At 47.4% G+C, this 17,031-nt stretch overlaps 1 protein-coding gene across 1 annotated transcript in view; it reads right to left on the bottom strand.

The window, feature by feature from the left end:
* Positions 1-224: 224 nt before the first annotated feature.
* The window catches only part of LOC139361221 (sterile alpha motif domain-containing protein 1-like), a gene marked incomplete at its 5' end in the record, with an annotated part of 166,327 nt that continues 149,520 nt past the window's right edge, over positions 225-17,031 (bottom strand). Inside the window, 2 exons of the mRNA XM_071089746.1 lie at positions 225-1,517; positions 5,606-5,664. Coding sequence (XP_070945847.1) covers positions 1,468-1,517; positions 5,606-5,664 — 109 coding nt within the window. The remainder of the gene's footprint in view (positions 1,518-5,605; positions 5,665-17,031) is intronic.

The following is a 17,031-nucleotide window of genomic DNA, read 5'->3' as shown; positions in this document are numbered from 1 at the left end:
CATTAGCACAGAGAGGGTGGCTTGAGATAAATTCAGCGTAACGTAGGTGTGTTTGTAAGCCGTCAAAAGGACCATCTGTCTGCTGGCGACACATGTTTTCCGGTATTGGTTTTGTTCTGAAAAAGGATGACTGGCATTCGGCAGAGTCATTCCAGAATTCACCTGGAAGGCGTCCACATGGTGCCTTTTCTCCTGACATTCTGGGCAGCACGAGGGAATCATTCCTGTCTTCAGCACTAGCAGGAGACTTTTCCTGAACACCTGCTCCTCTTTGGCGTTGTGGGTGTGAAGGGGTCAGAGTGAGCCTGTCTTCATGGAGTTTTCAGACACCATGGGGATAGTGTGGCACAAGTGTCGGGCTCAGGGGGGACGGAGGCTTTCCCCCAGAAAACAGCTGCCGATTCCAGGATGGTCCTCGACCCCTCCTCCCTCTGTTCCTCTGCGTCATGTTTGAATTAAGGCTGTTCTATCGTAGCGGGGGTGTCATGTTAACTGGAAGTGTGCTTTTTTACTGGGCAGTAAGTAAATTAATGGTACATTTTCCAAGGACAGCGAGGTTTGATTTGATGAATCCAGTGGGGGAAAGGAGAAGGGGCTTGGCTGTGTGGGGATGTGTGTGATGGGAGCAGAATGGAGCAGCCATGCAGGCTGTTGGGATGGAGGGGCCACGCCCGCATTTCCATGGGGTCCGTCGCTGTTTGTGCCACTAGACCTGAACCTCCTATACAGTAGTAACGCATCATTCACGTCCCAGCAGGCCAAGTCCTCAGGAAAATGGGGCCAAAAAGTAGAAAACCATGACCGTAGAAGGTAACGGCACATGACTGAGCTTTCTGGGTGGTACGTCCTTGTGATAAAAACAGTCCTGAGCTGAACACCAGAATGAAAACGAACCGTCCTCCGTGCTGAAGGCGGAAGAGGTGTGCTTGGCTATCCGCAGTGCCTGCCTGTTTGGGCGGTGATTACTGCAGGTCACACGTGCTGTACAGGAGGAGGGCAGTGAACTCTGGAGCCAGGCTGGCCGGGTGCAAGTCCCAGCTCCATAGCCAGCTCTGTGATCTGGGACAATTCACCTATGTCCTCTGCCTCTCGGTTTCCTCCTCTGTAAAAGGGGGGTAATAGTCGCATCTATCTGAAAGGGCTATGTGAGAATTAAACGACCTTGTAAATGTAAGGGGCTGAGAACAGTATCTGCTCTTGGTGAGCAGAAGGATGACCAAGGAGGTGACCAGCAAAATACCCCTTTCGAAGCCTCAATACTGTTCCATAGTGAGCAAAGACACAGCTCCTCTATGGACGAAGCCATTAATAGTCGATCCTGGCAGGCAGAGTGCAGATTCCTTCGAATCAGAAATTTGAACTCGGGCCAATGACTGCTGTACTGATTGAGTAAATCTTAGGATTTGTTGTTAATGGTAAAGTCTACAAAAACAGAAACAGTCTGAAGGAGTTGGAGAGGGTGTGGGCTCAGCTGCAATCTCTCCTCCCAAGGCCGTTGGTTAACATCATCTCCAGCCCTGTGGAAAGACGGCAGCAGTGAAGAAAATGTCAGACAAACATTTGGTGTGTTTGTACACTTCTCCCAGAAATCCTAAATGCTTTGCATGTTTCAGCTAATAATTCATTAAAATGGATTATGCTGACCATTTTATAACCTACTTCACTGCTCTCCTGTCTAAATCCATCCCTTTGTGACACATTTTTTACACTTGGCTCATTTTTTCAATTGTGTTTGCTGTCTTACTGCCATGTAAAGGATAAACGTGCATGTCTATGTTGATTTGACTGAGACAGCTAATGCTAAATGTCTCTGTTCCTTGAAGGTTGACTTGTGATGGTGTCATTTAAGTCTCTTACTTTTTCCCCTTGAGTCAGCAAAATATTCCATGTGACTTTGAGCAAAACTTGCTCACTAGTGTTATGGAGGGTATAAAAGCAAATGGAATAAGTTTCCTGCCTTCAGGAGGATTGAAATCTCAAAGTCGGTATGACAGCATGGATGGGAGTAAGCTCAGTTTGCAGCTTTTAAAACATGGAATCTTTCCTCTGCCACTTTTAATGGTGAGACCCTGAGCAAATCATTTCCACAAGCATCAGGCTCCCCATCTATGACATGGAAGTAAAAATAGCAATCTTGACAAAATTGTGATGACTACAGACGTGTACCTAACCTCTTATTTACCGCCTCCCGATAGAAGATATTGTAACTCATCCCATTTGAGAGCAGGTGGTGATCACCCCATCTTGTGAGATTCAAGTATAATAATTATCTGGAATCCCCCATCTGCAGGTGAGGAAGACCCAGCAGCCCTCACAATGTCTTCTGGAAACTGGAGATTTTGTTTGAAGGGTGAACTGACTCCAAGTTTCTTCTGTTTTCACGTATTGTCCTTCCTACGTGTCTCCTGGGGTTTTTCCCGACCTCCCAATCTCCATTAACCTGATAACAGCCAGCTATGTTTTCTAGAATTCCCCTAAATTGACTCATGCCAAATACTGAATACAGTAGATTGGGAGGGTTCATTAAATCACGATAGAGCATCCTAAAGAAGGAAAGTAGACACCTTTGTTCTTAAAGGGTCTTCAGCCATCCCACCCTGGAGAAGGTTGCTGATTGCCTCTTCTCCTCGGGCAGTCTTGTTACTATGCATCACTTTTTTTTTTCCTGAGATGAAGTCTCTGTCACTCAGGCTGGAGTGCAGTGTCATGATCTTGTCTCACTGCAACCTCCATCTCCTGGGTTCAAGTGATTCTCCTGCCTCAGCCTTCCGAGTAGCTGGACTACAGGTATGTGCCACCACACCCAGCTAATTTTTGTATTTTTGGTAGAGACAGGGGTTCACAATATTGGTCAGACTGGTCTTGAACTCTTGACTTCGTGATCCATCCACGTTGGCTTCCCAAAGTGCTAGGATTACAGGCGTGAGTCACCGCACCCGGCCTGCATCACTTTTTATGCCTCGTCTTCATCCTTACAGCTTCTCCTTCCTAGGGGCCTCAACTCCCAACCCTGGAGTAAGGGTCACAACTGTCCATCTTCATGCAACACAGCTTAGTTCCCCTTCTTCTCCTCCCCACCATGCCCTATGGGCTGCTTTTCTACAACCAGAATGGAGACCCAGGGAGATCTGCTAAACTAAGACAGTTCTCACCCCTGGGAGAAAAATCTACTTCCCAGTTCTCAGTCCTGCTAAACTATTGTTAAGATAAAGAAGGACCATGATAAATCCTATTGGCTAAGAGAAGAAGATTCTCCAGGTTGCCATAGGACAAGAGAGGAAGTGACAGAATCTGCAGCCATTTGGTCGAATATGTGATATGTGAGTCATTCTGAGGAATACGTTAAAATTCTGTAGTCAGATCTTGGAAAATGATATTGCCAGTAGAGGGAAGAATGTAAGAAAAAACCCAGGCAGAAAACAAACAAGTGTGTGTGGAGAAGAACAATAATGTGATGTGAATGAAGGGTTCGGTGTCATGAGTGAGAAATGGCTGACCGAAAGTAGGGAGATGCAGAAAGGAAAATACCACGGGAAGACTGAACATCACATTAAGTGATTTAGGTGATTCTGCCTGCAGTGCAAATATTTTGGGCTCTGAAGTGAAGTCATCAAAAGGTTTACGTCTGTAATGGAGGATTGGTCTAGATAGCCTCTCAGATCCCACTCGGCTTTGAGATCCTTGATTCCGGGTCACACCTGCGGGTCTGGAGGGCAGTTCTTCAGGGTCATGAAGGAAGGATTCCAGGAGGCTGGAACATGAAGGACATTCAGGTGACCACATCAAGAGATCAAGTGGGGTAACAAGAGCCTGAACTAGAAGGAATGCAGTGTAAATATGAAGAAGAGGAAATGGGAAACTGACTAGAAACGATAAGTAGAGAAAAAGGGAAACGTGTGATTCCAAGGTTTAGAACAGTATTTGTAAGTTACAGTCCCACAACTTCTTGCATAAACAGTATCTAAGAGAGTCATTTTAAAAAGAAGAGCAAACTTCCAAGTTCCACTGAAAGACATCAGCATCTCTGTGGAGTGAATTGGGGAAAGAGAATGAAGAGGTCTGTTCAACTTTTAGACACACAAAATGTGAATTGAATTGCATGAGTGACACCAACAATGTGAAGATATTTAACAGGAGCTCTTTTTTCCCTTTTTGGCCTGTAGTATTTAATCCTTCTATCATCATTATCGTCCTTTCTCTAATTTAATGTCTTTGAACCTTGATTCAAAAATCCACTATGTATAGGTAACATGTTTGTGAGATTATTACTAGACCCTCTAGGAGGTTTCATTAACCCAGTTTTGATAGTTCAGGTAAGTCCTCCACCATTTTTTTTCCAAGTTGTCTTAGCTCTTTTGGGTTCTTTAAATTTCCAGACACATTTTGGAATCTGCTAGTTCATTTCTACTGAAAAAAAATAAAATAAAATCATGCTGGGATTTTGATTGGAATTGCATTAAACCTCTGATCCACAAGGGCAGAACTGACATCTTAACAATATTGAGCCTGCTGATCCATGAACACAGTATATCACTTCATTTATTTAGTTCTTTAATTTATCTCAGCATCACTGCCTGCTTTACAGTGCATAGATCTTACACATCTTTTGTCAGATTTAGTCTTAATATTACTTTGTAAATTTCCATTTCCAATTATTTCTTTGCCAGTGTATAAAGAGATAAATACTGCTTATGGAAAGTTTGCAAGATACAAGCTAAACACAAACTCACTTATTAGTAAGTAATTTATTATTATTAGTTTTAGTGGCTTTTTGTGATTTCAGGAGATTTTCCACACGGGTGATTCACGTCACCTGCAGATACAGATAGTTTTAAATCTTATTTTCTAATAAGGGTGCATTTTATATGTTTTAACTTGCCTTATTGCACTGACTAGACTCCAAAAAAAATGCTGAAAAGCAGTGAGAAAAAAGTCATCAGGTGGGATGGTAAATACAGGCCTTGTTCTTCCATTTTGACCTGAAGCACCCAGTGTGATCATTTTCTCATTTGATTTTTGTGAGGACTTTTTGTTTCCTTTTTTTCCTTTATTTTTTAAAAATACACTTTATCTTTTAGGCAGTTTCACGTTCACAGAAAAATTGAGGGAAAGGTGCAGAGAGACCTTCTATATGCCTTCCCTTCCCCCACGTGCACAGCCTCCCCAACTAACAACACTCCTGCCCAGAAGGAGCATTTGTAATAATTGAAGAACCTACGTTGACATATTGTCACCCAGAGTCCACAGTTTACATGAGGGCTCCGTCTTGGTGCTTGTTCTATGGGTTTGAACAAATATGTCATGACATGTATCCACCATGATAGCATCGTACAGAGCAGTTGCACTAAAATCCTAAAAATCTCCGTGTTTCACCTCATCATCTCTCCCTCTTCCCAACACCTGGGAAGCACGGACATTTTCACTCCACAGTCTGGCCTTTTTCGGGATGTCCTTTAGTATTTAGTCTCTTCCGAGGGGCCTCTTTTGTGTAGCCGTGCATGTTTAAAGTTCCTACGTGTCTTTTCATAGCTTGACAGCTCACTTCCCTTCAGTGCTAAAGAATATTCCATTGTTTGGATATATCACAGGTTATTTATCCACTCACCTAGTGAAGAACATTTTGGTTTCTTCGTTGCCTCCAAGTTTGAGCAATTATGAATAAAGCTGGAATAAAATTAGCAATTACGATTAAAGCTTCTATAAATGTCCATGTGCAGGTTTTTCTGTGAACACAAGTTTTCAACTCCTTTGGATAAATACCTAAGAGTGCAATTGCTGGAGCACATGTTAAGAGGATATCTCGTGCCCATCAATGATACACTGGATACACAAAATGTGGCACGTATATACCACGGAATACTACACAACCATAAAAAAGAATGGGTTCCTGTCCTTTACAGGGACATGGATGAAGCTGGAAGCCATCATTCTCAGCAAACTAAAAGAGGAACAGAAAACCAAACACCACATGCTCTCACTCATAAGTGGCAGTTGAACAATGAGATCACATGGACACGGGGAGGGGAACGACACACACGGGGGCCTGTTGGGGGGTGGGGGCAAGAGGAGGGAGAGCATTAGGACAAATACTTCATGCATGCAGGGCTTAAAACCTAGATCATGGGTTGACAGGTGTAGCAAACCCCCATGGCACATGTATACCTATGTAACACACCTGCATATGTATCTAAGAACTTAAAGTAAAATTTAAAAATAAATAGGGAGTATAGTTTGGTAAGACAATGTGATAATTTTACAAACACAAAACATGTCATACGCACTTCCCCACCTCCCTCAAGTGCTTTTAACAGCATCCTGTTGCTGTTATTAAGAGAATAAAGCATCTACCATCATCTCCCAGCCCCTGCCTGCCTGCCTTCATTCTTGTCTTGTGCCACTTTCTCCCGTGTTTACTTCCTTGCACGTGCCTGTTTCCTGCTGCAAGAGGCATTCTGCACGCACCCCCATCTCTGTTTAGACAGTGGTGTCCCTACACTCCACCCCCCTCAACAAGCAACCTCTACTTCTCTCCAGACTGCAAGGGGATCATACCTTCCAGAATGCATCGGTTTTCTACCTCTCATCCCAAGATACGCCAGATTCTTTTACAGCATAAATTTAGAGAACCCCGCTTCCCTTTCTTTGGTGCGCTTTCCTCAATTCTTCATCAGAAACCCATTAGACTGATTGTCATATTAGTGCCCATTCTCCCCATCAGGCCGCAAGTTCGTGTGAGCAGGGGCCACAGTCATGTTGGTGAACCACGGTATTCTCAGTGACTATCCATGTGCTTAGAAAGTATTTGCTGAATGAGTAAATGGGTCTGCAGTTCCAACCAAAGCTAGAAGCTTGACTTTGGAAGAATGAAAGTAGATAACATCTCCAAAGCAGACCCCATAGCATGAAAAAAGAAAGGAAGAACGGAGGCAGAGCTGAAGGATGAATATTGGCACAGGAGGAGGTGAGAGTTTGATGTAGTTTGAACTACATCAAAATATTAAGAGTAGCCATTTCAGGATGACAAGAGAACAATATGTTTTTGTTCATTCTTTTCAACATTTGCCTTGAGTTTTTTGCCTTGAGTGTAGTCACTTTTGCAATCAGAGGTTACAGTGCTGGATGGAATGAGGCCATGAAGCACACACACCACCGAGTTTCTAACACAGAGCAATCTGTGAGGAAGGATGGAGACACAGGAAAGGTTCATTTTAAAGCAATGCAAGTGTTTTTTTCATAAAGGCAAAAGACATTTTTTGAAGTGTTTGCATCATACACAAGTCTGCTAAATTTGGTCAAAAAACAGAGAAAACAGTAACAGAGGAACACTTTAGCCCACAAGGAGACCCGCACACCCAGCTCGAGACCACTCCAGATGAGGAGTGGAGAGTGGTTTCCTCACAGCTGACCCACAGGATCGGGTAACACAAGCAGAAGGGAAACATGGGGACCACAGAGACATCAGACTGTGGACTTCATAGCAAGAGACAGCAACACAAACTAGCGGAGTAATTAAAAACTATGGTAAAAAGAGGTCCACATTCTATTTTAACCTGAAATCAGTGGCACGGGGACCACCACACCACCCTGCAGTTGCCTCCTCCCTCCCCCACACACAGCAGCCTCCTGGGACAACATCCTACTTCCAACTTGCAGTTGCCTCCCGTCCCACCCCCCCCACAGTGGCCCCCTACGACAACATCGTACTTCCACCCTGCAGCTGCCTCCCATCCCCAACACACAGCAGCCTCCTGGGACAACTTCCTACTTGCCGGCCACACCCTGGAGCCCCCAAAGCATGGAGGGGCTTAGCGAGCCACACAGCATTCCCCCTTCACAGCTGGGAAGTCAGCCCCTCACTGAAGTGGGTCCTGCGCCCACCAGCTGTGCACGATCAGAGGTGTGAGGTTATGGACCTGGTCACCCACTGTGCAGAGAGGCGTGAGGTCATGGACCTAGTCGCCCGTTGTGCACGATCAGAGGTGTGCAAGGTTCCAGACCTGGTCACCTGCTATGCACAATCAGTGGTGTGAGGTGATGGACCCGGTCACCCGCTGGGTATGAATAGAGGTGTGGGTGGTTAGTGACCTGGTCACCAGCTCTGCACAATCAGAGCCATGCGAAGTTGCAGACCTGGTCACCAGCTGCACCCAATCAGAAGCTTTTGAGGTTAGGGACCTGGTCACCTGCTGTGCACAGAAGTGTGAGGTTATGGACCTCGTCACCCGCTGTGCATGATCAGAGGTGGGCCAGGTTAGGGACCATGTGCGTGGTGATGGACCTGATCAGCAGCCAAGACACCTGACGTTTCCAGTGTCATCCCGGCTTCTTTCAAAACTGGAAAAGTCTTCAGATATTTCCCAAAAGCTTGTCCATCTTTGAAAACGATATGCGTGTGCACAGGTGATACCGATGACTGAAGATTGAAGTTGAGAGCATTCCAGCCACATGCCCATGTCCCATCCCATCTGCGAAAACTTGAGCACAAACATCGCCCTCTCTGAAGCTCCCTGAACCCTGTGGCAGGCCTGAGACTCAGGTCCAGTGTCCTGTCAGTTACACTGAACAAAATGTAATTCAACACTGGCCATGGGCCCTGTGCTTTAAAAACCACATATAAATCTCCCAAAGAACTACAATCTATGAAAGCTTTCATGGCTAGTATTTTAGGAAGACTGATCAGTCTTGACCTAAATCAAAGCCGACACTGCCCAAATTCACTCTAACCCCAGCTTCGTGCACAGGCAGCCATCGCCTGGCCGTCAGGGTGACCAGCAGCCTGGGCACAGACAGGACCAGCGCCGGTCCCTCCCTGCACCTTAAGGGGGCTTCTGAGCTGCTGTCCATGATCAGTGATGGTGACGCCCAGAGCAGCTTTCCGGGAAAGCAGTAAACCTTTCAGGTCCTCACCTCACGAGGATGGCCATGTATAAATCAACCGCCTTTGTTACTGCCCTGCCATTCTCAAAGAGGAGATGGGTTAAACTTCTTTATCCACATGCCCAACACAAGGCACACCTGCCCCAGCACGAGGCTCATCTACTTAATCCCGGGAAACTCACACCACCCACAATCAGAGGCCGCACACAATCAGAGGCCGCGCACAATCCGAGACTGAGCACAATCCGAGACTGAGCACAATCAGAGGCTGCACAGAGACCACACACAGAGACCCACACAATCAGAGGCCACAAAGAGGCCAGAGGCCACAATCAGAGACTATACACAATCACAGGATGTGCACAATCAGAGGCCATGCACAGTCTCTGCAACCTCATCAGAAACTGTTTCTGACCATTCACCTGAGGCCACCAAGTTTAAATGAGAGGCCCAGGTTTTAAAATACAGCAGGAGTTCTCTGAAGGCAAACTCCGTGCATTCCACCATCAGCACCATTTGTGCCTGTCACGGTCAGGAAGAACCACAACCACGTCTCGGTGCCCTTGCAGTGCAGGGCGCTGCGTTTCTCCCCCTTTCCAAACCCGCGGCGGCTCCTGGCGACCCAGCGCCTCTGCTCAGCCACGCGCCCCCAAGGCCTTCCTCCCTCACCCCACAGGGGAGCTCCCGCAGCCGGGCTATCTGGCTCATCACTCCGATTCAGTCACTTACACCCTCATTCCAGGCTGAAAATCTCTTCTGAAAATATCCAAATCTTACCCACGTCAGGCTCCATCTTTTCCCCAGAGCTCCTCATCCCCTCCAGAGCAGCAGCCCTGGTGCCCGTGCAGCCGGGGCCTGTGGGCAGATCCGTGGGCTCAGAATGCCCAGCCCCTCAGCCCCTCTGTGTGTCCCCTTACTCCCTGCTCCCTGGCGTTAATGCCCTCCGTCTTCGATTTCCTGATAGGCAAAAGGGGGTTAATTCTAAGAGTGCTAACCGAACTGGATCACTTAACACCATGTCGGGCCCAGAATACCCCTTGATCAATGACAGGTATTGCTGCGCTGTTACCATTGCGCTGGGTCCAGGTTTCCTGTGAGCCCTTTAGGCTCTTTGCCGTAAAGGCCACTCAATGGTCCTGTGCAAGCCTGTCTGTGGCAGATGGACAGCTGAGTGGCCGATGCACACGTGTGATGCTGAATGGGATCGTGCAAAGCTGGCCCCGCGTATTGTGGTCAACGTAAGAAAAAAGTCGCCCATGCTTGCTTGCTGCTGCCCTGCGGTGTCCAGAAGGAGCCGCTTAAAGGCAACTGCGCCGCACCTACCTTCTTGGAAGGAGACGGCAAGACCAGACTGGCTGGAGCTGGGAAGTTGTGCGCTACAGATCAGGGCTGCGTAACCCAGGGAAGGCATCACTCGAAACACGTGCTGGAGGGCAGCCAATCCGACCCGACCGTCCACCTCCAGGGTCAGCCATGGGGCTCCACTTGATGTGTCATCCTGATCACCCCTCACAGAGCAAATGAGCCTTTGACTTCAGCCTGTCCTAGGTACAACACCGACTCCCACCTCCCACGTCCTGAACCAGCCTGTTCCGGGGATTGCTGTGGAGGTAGAGGAGCAGGCCCAAGACATCGAGTGGCATTTCCTGGCAAGGACACTCACCATGCTCGACCATAAAACTCGGGTCAACTGGATTTTCGGAGGGACTGTAATTTACTTGTGGCACGCATGGATACTGATTGACCCAGGGAGGGGCACGGAGGAGGCTGAAGGAAAACCCATGGTGACTGCGCCAGACATTCCCGCACACACCGACATCTTCAGACTGGGGCGGCGTCCTAGTCTTACAATCAAACCGAAAGCCCAGAGAAACTAGGGACCTTGTCCAAGACCAGCAACAGGTATGTGGGCAGCTGGGATTCAACTAAGTCCTTTCCTGGATCCATCCGCGCTGCTCCCTGCCCCCACTCCCACCACCCCGCCATGGCCCCCGATAGACATAGCAGGTCTGAACATCAGGCACCCCGCACGCAGAGTACGGAGCAGAGCCGGCTTCCGCAGTGGGATCTCACACACATCCCACTCCCCTTCTTGCCGAATGCCTCGGGACTCTGTGCGGTCAAGTCTGCAGATGTGGCCTCACTCTGCGCTAGGAGATCTGGGTGGCCGGCAACGTTTTGCAGAGTGCTCCTCCAGACGGGGCTCGTCGGCTGATCCATGAGACACAGGACACCTGAGAGAAGGGCCGACAAACCCCACAAAGTCGCTCCCAACATGGAGAGGACAGGACCACAGCGGGGCTCTCGCAGTCCACGCTTTGGACAGGTCTTGCTGCAAACTGTGGTGCTCGTCAGGTGCGAGGAAGTTTCCCAGGGCAGGAGCTCTAAGTGACACAGCAAAAGCAACACAGGCGATGCCGCAGGATGTACTTCAGCTCGGGGCTCAGGAACCACGGGGTGCAGCGTGGCCTGCAGCAAACCAGACACATCAGAAGCCAATGTCCCACCTTCTACATTCAGTGACATTGAACGGAGGGAGTTATCTGTAGCAATCATCTTCCTGGGGGACCCGTACAGCACTCATGACCACCGACACTGACCACGAGTCCTTCCTAGGTCCTGGGGGCTACCCCACTTTACACGCACGGTTCCATGCACAAATCTACGCGTGGCAGTTGTTAGCCCCAGCTTAGAGATGAGGAAAACGCTGCTGGAAAAGCTAAGTGAGAAAATCAGACTTCAGCACACCTGCCATCTCCAAGACCACTACTACTCTATGTGCTAGGGTCTCAAGGGTTGGGTGTGTGGCATTTTAAGTGACTAATTGTAGGTGGTTTTCTTCTCTCCTACACCTGTTTAGCCTGAACGTGCACGTACATGCTCTGCTGCAGGTGCACTGCCGTATGTAGACCAGCAATGCTCTTTCCTGCCTCGGGTTCTCGTCACTGCCTTCCGGAAAATCTCACCTGCTTTACAGCCAAGCCAGGTAGGCCTGGTCAGCCGCACAGTGAAACTCCTGCAGTGTCAGAGCTAAGTGCTGGCTGAACTTTAACGGCGAAGACAGTGGAGTAATGGGGATAAACTGAGCAAAACTGTATTGTAACGCAGATGAACGTCTAGAAGCAAAAGAAACTGACACCCCTGAGAGCAGGCGACTGTCTCTTACTATGATGTTAATAGCAGCTTGCTGTTTCCAGTGTCTCCGTGTGCCAGGGTTTCCAGTCAGCGTTTGTGTTTATCTGCTCTTGGGCTACCTGATCAAACCTCTGCAGAGATCAGGGATATCTAAATTGACCCAGTATCTGCAGGCTGGCTGCTCAGAGGCCGTGGTGTGGAACGGCCAGGACATCGCTTAGTCATACGGGGCACAAGCACGTCACTTGCCACTCCTGTCTTTCTGTTTCATCAAACCCTCTTTTCTCCTGAATATTGATCATAGCAAAGTCATTAGCCTTTGAGATGCATTTGAAACATCAACTTGCTTTGTTCAAGAGGTTTAAGACACACGTAAGTCTTTCTTGCCATGCTCAACACACACAGCCGGCCGTTTCTGAAGTCAGTGTTTCTGGAACAAAAGCCTCGGCCTGCCCCAGTGAACATTCACACTGAGCACACTGTCGCAAGGCTGCTTGGCCAACCAGCAGGGGGCAGGAGAGAGCTGCAGGGGCCACGTGGGGTCCCTGCAAAGGCGCCTCACTCCCTCAAATCAAGACCGGTGCCTCCTGCCAATCCAGCGGCTTCCTCCAAGGGGAAGAGGCCTCTTCAGCTGCTACTGCACTGATTTCAGACGGCTCAGCCAATGGGGCAACAGATTCAACAGAGTCCCATGTTGTTTAAGGAAAACTTCTGTTACCAGGCAACCTTAGTACCATATTCAACGTAAAATAACCAACAACATTGTTTCCAAAACAACATGCTACTAGTGCCTTATCCTTCAATGCTGCTTAAACACGGAAAAGTATGAGGAAAAAAGAGCATGGCACTTACTTCTTAAAAAATAACACCTCTTCCAGGTTATTTTTACCCCTATCATAAAGACTTAGAACTGTGGATTCCCTACAGGAATGTGGAGTGGGGTTGGATCCCCACACTGACCCAGCCTCACCCCAGGTCAGTCATCCCCCCACCACGGGGTTCACACCTCTCCAGGCCCTGTCACCTCATCAAGGAAAGGTGGCGTCTCTGAGCTCTCTTCGCAGGAAGCACCCGAACGGGAGCTAGAGACACAGACACACCCACAACTACTTTGAAATCCTAAACATATTTAAGGACTTCATTATTAGTTTTTTAAAACTGCAAGAACAAAGTGACCCTGGTTTTAACCTCTCTGCCACAATAACACCGTGTACATCCGTCTTTTGCTATTTGTTCCTTCTCCAGCAGCTGCTGCCTGGCTGGCCGACTGCAGAAGAACAGCCTCTGGTACTCCCGGGAAGCTCTCGGTAAAAGCGTGAACACCACGATCACGTCTCAGGACGCCGCACATGTTAGGGTCGCCCACAGACCGCCATTCCCACTGCCTAGAAGGCACTGAACGGGCCCCCTGCTCTTTGTAAATGTCAACTTTCCTAAGCTAAGTTTTGTTGAAAATTTTTAACTGCAGTCCACACGTACTTCTTTGTGTCTTGTTTTTATCCTAGAGGAATACTTTTATGGAAAATTAAGCTTGCAAGGTTGAAGGATTTTCTGAAAGTCGACTCCTAATGCTGGAAGAAAAAAAAAATGGGCCAAATGTGGTGCTCACGCCTGTAATCCCAGCAGTTTCGGAGGTTGAGGCCAGGAGATTGCTTGAGCCCAGGAGCTCGAGACCAGCCTGGAAAACATGGCAAAACCCTGTCTCTACTAAAAATACCAATAATAATAATAATAATAAAGCTGGGCATGGTGATGTGTGTCCAGTCACAGCAACTCAGGAAGCTGAGGTGGGAAGATCACCTGAGCCCAGGAGGTGAAGGCTGCAGTCAGCCCAGATTTGCATCACTGCACTCCAGCTTGGGCGACAGAGTGAGACACCGTCTCGAAAAAACAAAAAGCAAAAACAACTGTATAAATCATTATAGAAGGGAGCTGGCCAGGCGCAGTGGCTCACGCCTGTAATCCCAGCAATTTGGGAGGTCGAGGTGGGCAGATCACCTGAGGTCAGGAGTTTGAGACCAGCCTGGACACTATGGCAAAACCCCATCTCTAATAAAAATACAAAAATTAGCGGGGCATGGTGGTGGGTACCTGTAATCCCAACTACTGGGGAGGCTGAGGCAGGAGAAGCACTTCAACCCTGGAGGCGGAAGTTGCAGTGGGCCGAGACTGCGTCACTGCACTCCAGCCTGGGCAACAAGAGTGAGAGTCCACTTCAAAAAATAAAAATAAAAATCAAGGGAGCTAATGTTTTTCATTTAAAGGAAAGGAGAAGAACATTCAGTATTTATACCTCTCAAGCACACATCTCCAGTGGTGTCCTAAAGTATTCAAGATACACATTCCTACAAATATAGCTCAAAACTACTCACCAAGTTACATGCTAAAAGCACATGCATTGTAAGAATGCTACATTATATTTTTTGAGCATCTGTATCCAATATTTTAGCATACTGGCAGTTTTCCCTTCAGGTGCTGTATGCCTAAATTATTACATGTTTAGTCCTTCATTTTAGAATTTATGACTATTATGCTTTAGGCAATAAACATAAGCTACTAAATTAATGACTTAGGGGAAAAGTTACTAAGTTAACTTGGAAGTTAAACTTTGCAAACTGAATTTGTTGGACCTCATTCAAGCTAGATGATCAGTTTTTTAAATTGTTTCCTGTGTGTTTCCCTCCAGGATGGAAATAGCTTCACTCTCATCCACTGTGCACACTGCAGCCCACGCCTCTCGTCCACCGCGCCACACTGCAGCCTGCAATTCACCCTGTACCAGGCTTTCCACACCGTACCTGAAAGTCACTAAGTATAACCAAGAAGGAAATGAAAAGCAGATAAATGACCTCCACCCCTACATCCAGCATGCAAATGTTAAACATTCATCAAAGTAAAACCAAAATCCCACGTTAGCTCACGATTGTAACTGGTAGAGTTATGTGCATGGCAATTTAAAAAGTCTAGTTAAGTAAAAACCTAATTGAGACTCTCAAGAAAGACATCTGCAAAGATTGACAGTGAGGAGAGGACTTCACTCTGCATCCAGCCTGTTCTGGAAGCCACGGCCAAATGCCAGGTTGTATAGATCCGAAAAACAGGAAAAAACAAGTGTTGAAAGGTGTACAGTCTCAGCAATGTACAAATTCGATGTAGGATGCTCAGAAACCTTGAATTTCCAATCAGGAAACCGCAACATGAGCAAGTTTCCCAGCAGTGCCCACTTTCTACCTACGGCACGTGTAACAGTTACGCTGGCCACCTCCGGGGGGACAGAGGCTTCCTGGTCACATTCGCTCTGGCAGCCACACAGCTGGCCCCGCCAAACACCTGTCTAATACTGAGGAACCACTCTCTCCCTGGGCTTTGCTCACTCTAGCCAGGAGAGCATATTTACAGAGTACTTTACTGAGTCCTCGTTCAATGCGTCAAGCTTGTTGAAGGCAGGGCAACCCCATTCCTGGCCCATTTAAGTGAACTGAGCAGAGCAAATGCCTCCAGTTGGACGGCACTCAGTCACAACAGCAGTGGCCACTGTTCACAGGGCGCTGGCTTCGTGCCCAGAACAGTTACAAGCGTCTTCTCTCTGTCCGAGGAATGTGCACTGCAACCCTGTGGGGCCGTTTGCAACGTCCACCAGAGTTCTGAGGCAGCCAAGTCCAGGCTGTCCGTGGGCCTTGCCACGTGGCCGTCCACGTCCCCTGCAGATCAGACCTCACTGCAGGGACCACGGGTTCCAGGGCTGCCTTGAGGCACATGCTCCCTTCACCACCTCCTCCTGGCCCCTGACATCAACCCTCACCACTGCTGCCAACACTTGATTTTCTCATGGCTCCTGAGGGGCCTGTTCTGCCCTTCCCTGCTCCCTGCGTCCGGCTTGGAGGGTACCCACATCAACGCCAACGCTCACGTAATCACCAACCTTTCCACGGGGCTTGATGCCTAGGAGTCTCAATATCAGAAAGTCAGATTCCTGTGCTTGTTGGAGAATTTCTTCCCATTGTACAAGTGAAGGAGATAAAATTCTAGGTGCCTGCAATAACCTCATTTCCACAACGAAGCAACTTCAGTAGTACCACAAAACAAACAAAAAACGCAAGCTTTTTTTTTTTAAACTTCTTTTATACAAGCTAAATACAATTTAATTTTTACATCCACGTTCTCATCAGCTCCCACCTGGTGAGCAGGCAAATAGTAATTTTCAAAGAAACAAATTGTTGCATAATTTTAACACTTAGCATTATCACTATTAAGCAAGAAGTATCCCAAAAATACATGATGATCTTGTTCTCACGTTCAAAAATTGATTGTCACACAGTGAAATAACACTTAATGCAAAGGAAATTTTCTTTTCAGGTATCTGTTCTGGAAAAGAAAAAAAAAAGATTTCTGGCAAAGAGATAAACATTAATTATGTAACAATCCAAAATGCCTCTGGGAAAAATGATGTCATCCAATTAGTTCTTTGAAGTGTTACAAATGCAGCTGAGTTTTAATAGTAATTTCTCCATAATTATCAAAAGAGTCTTTAAAAATCTTAGTGCTGAAATAACTATAAATGGATATAATACGCAAAGCAGAAGAGTTAACATTTGGGGTAGATTTTGGCCCATATTTTTAACATATGCATAGTTATTCACCTAGTTGAAGCTTATCCCTCTCCTCCTAGGCTCTTCAAGACTGATTTTCAAACATAGACTGGCTTTTGGTACATGAAGGCAGCTTTAAAAGATGTCAGGATCAGGCCGGGCACAGTGGCTCAAGCCTGTAATCCCAGTATTTTAGGAGGGCAAGGTGGGCCGATCATTTGAGGCAAGGAGTTCGAGACCAGCCTGACCAATATGGCAAAACCCAGCCTATATTAAATATTTTTGTAATTAGCCAAGCGTGGTGGCACACACCTATAATCCCAGCTACTTGGGAGGCTGAGGCAGGGAGAACTGCTTGAAACCAGGAGGCGGAGGTTGCAGTGAGCCAAGATCGCACCACTGCACTCCAGCTTGGGCGACAAAGAGAGAC

The sequence above is a fragment of the Macaca nemestrina genome, unplaced genomic scaffold (assembly GCF_043159975.1).
Source record: "Macaca nemestrina isolate mMacNem1 unplaced genomic scaffold, mMacNem.hap1 Scaffold_106, whole genome shotgun sequence".
Classification (NCBI taxonomy): domain Eukaryota; kingdom Metazoa; phylum Chordata; class Mammalia; order Primates; family Cercopithecidae; genus Macaca; species Macaca nemestrina.
This window is presented reverse-complemented; position numbering and strand designations above follow the sequence as displayed.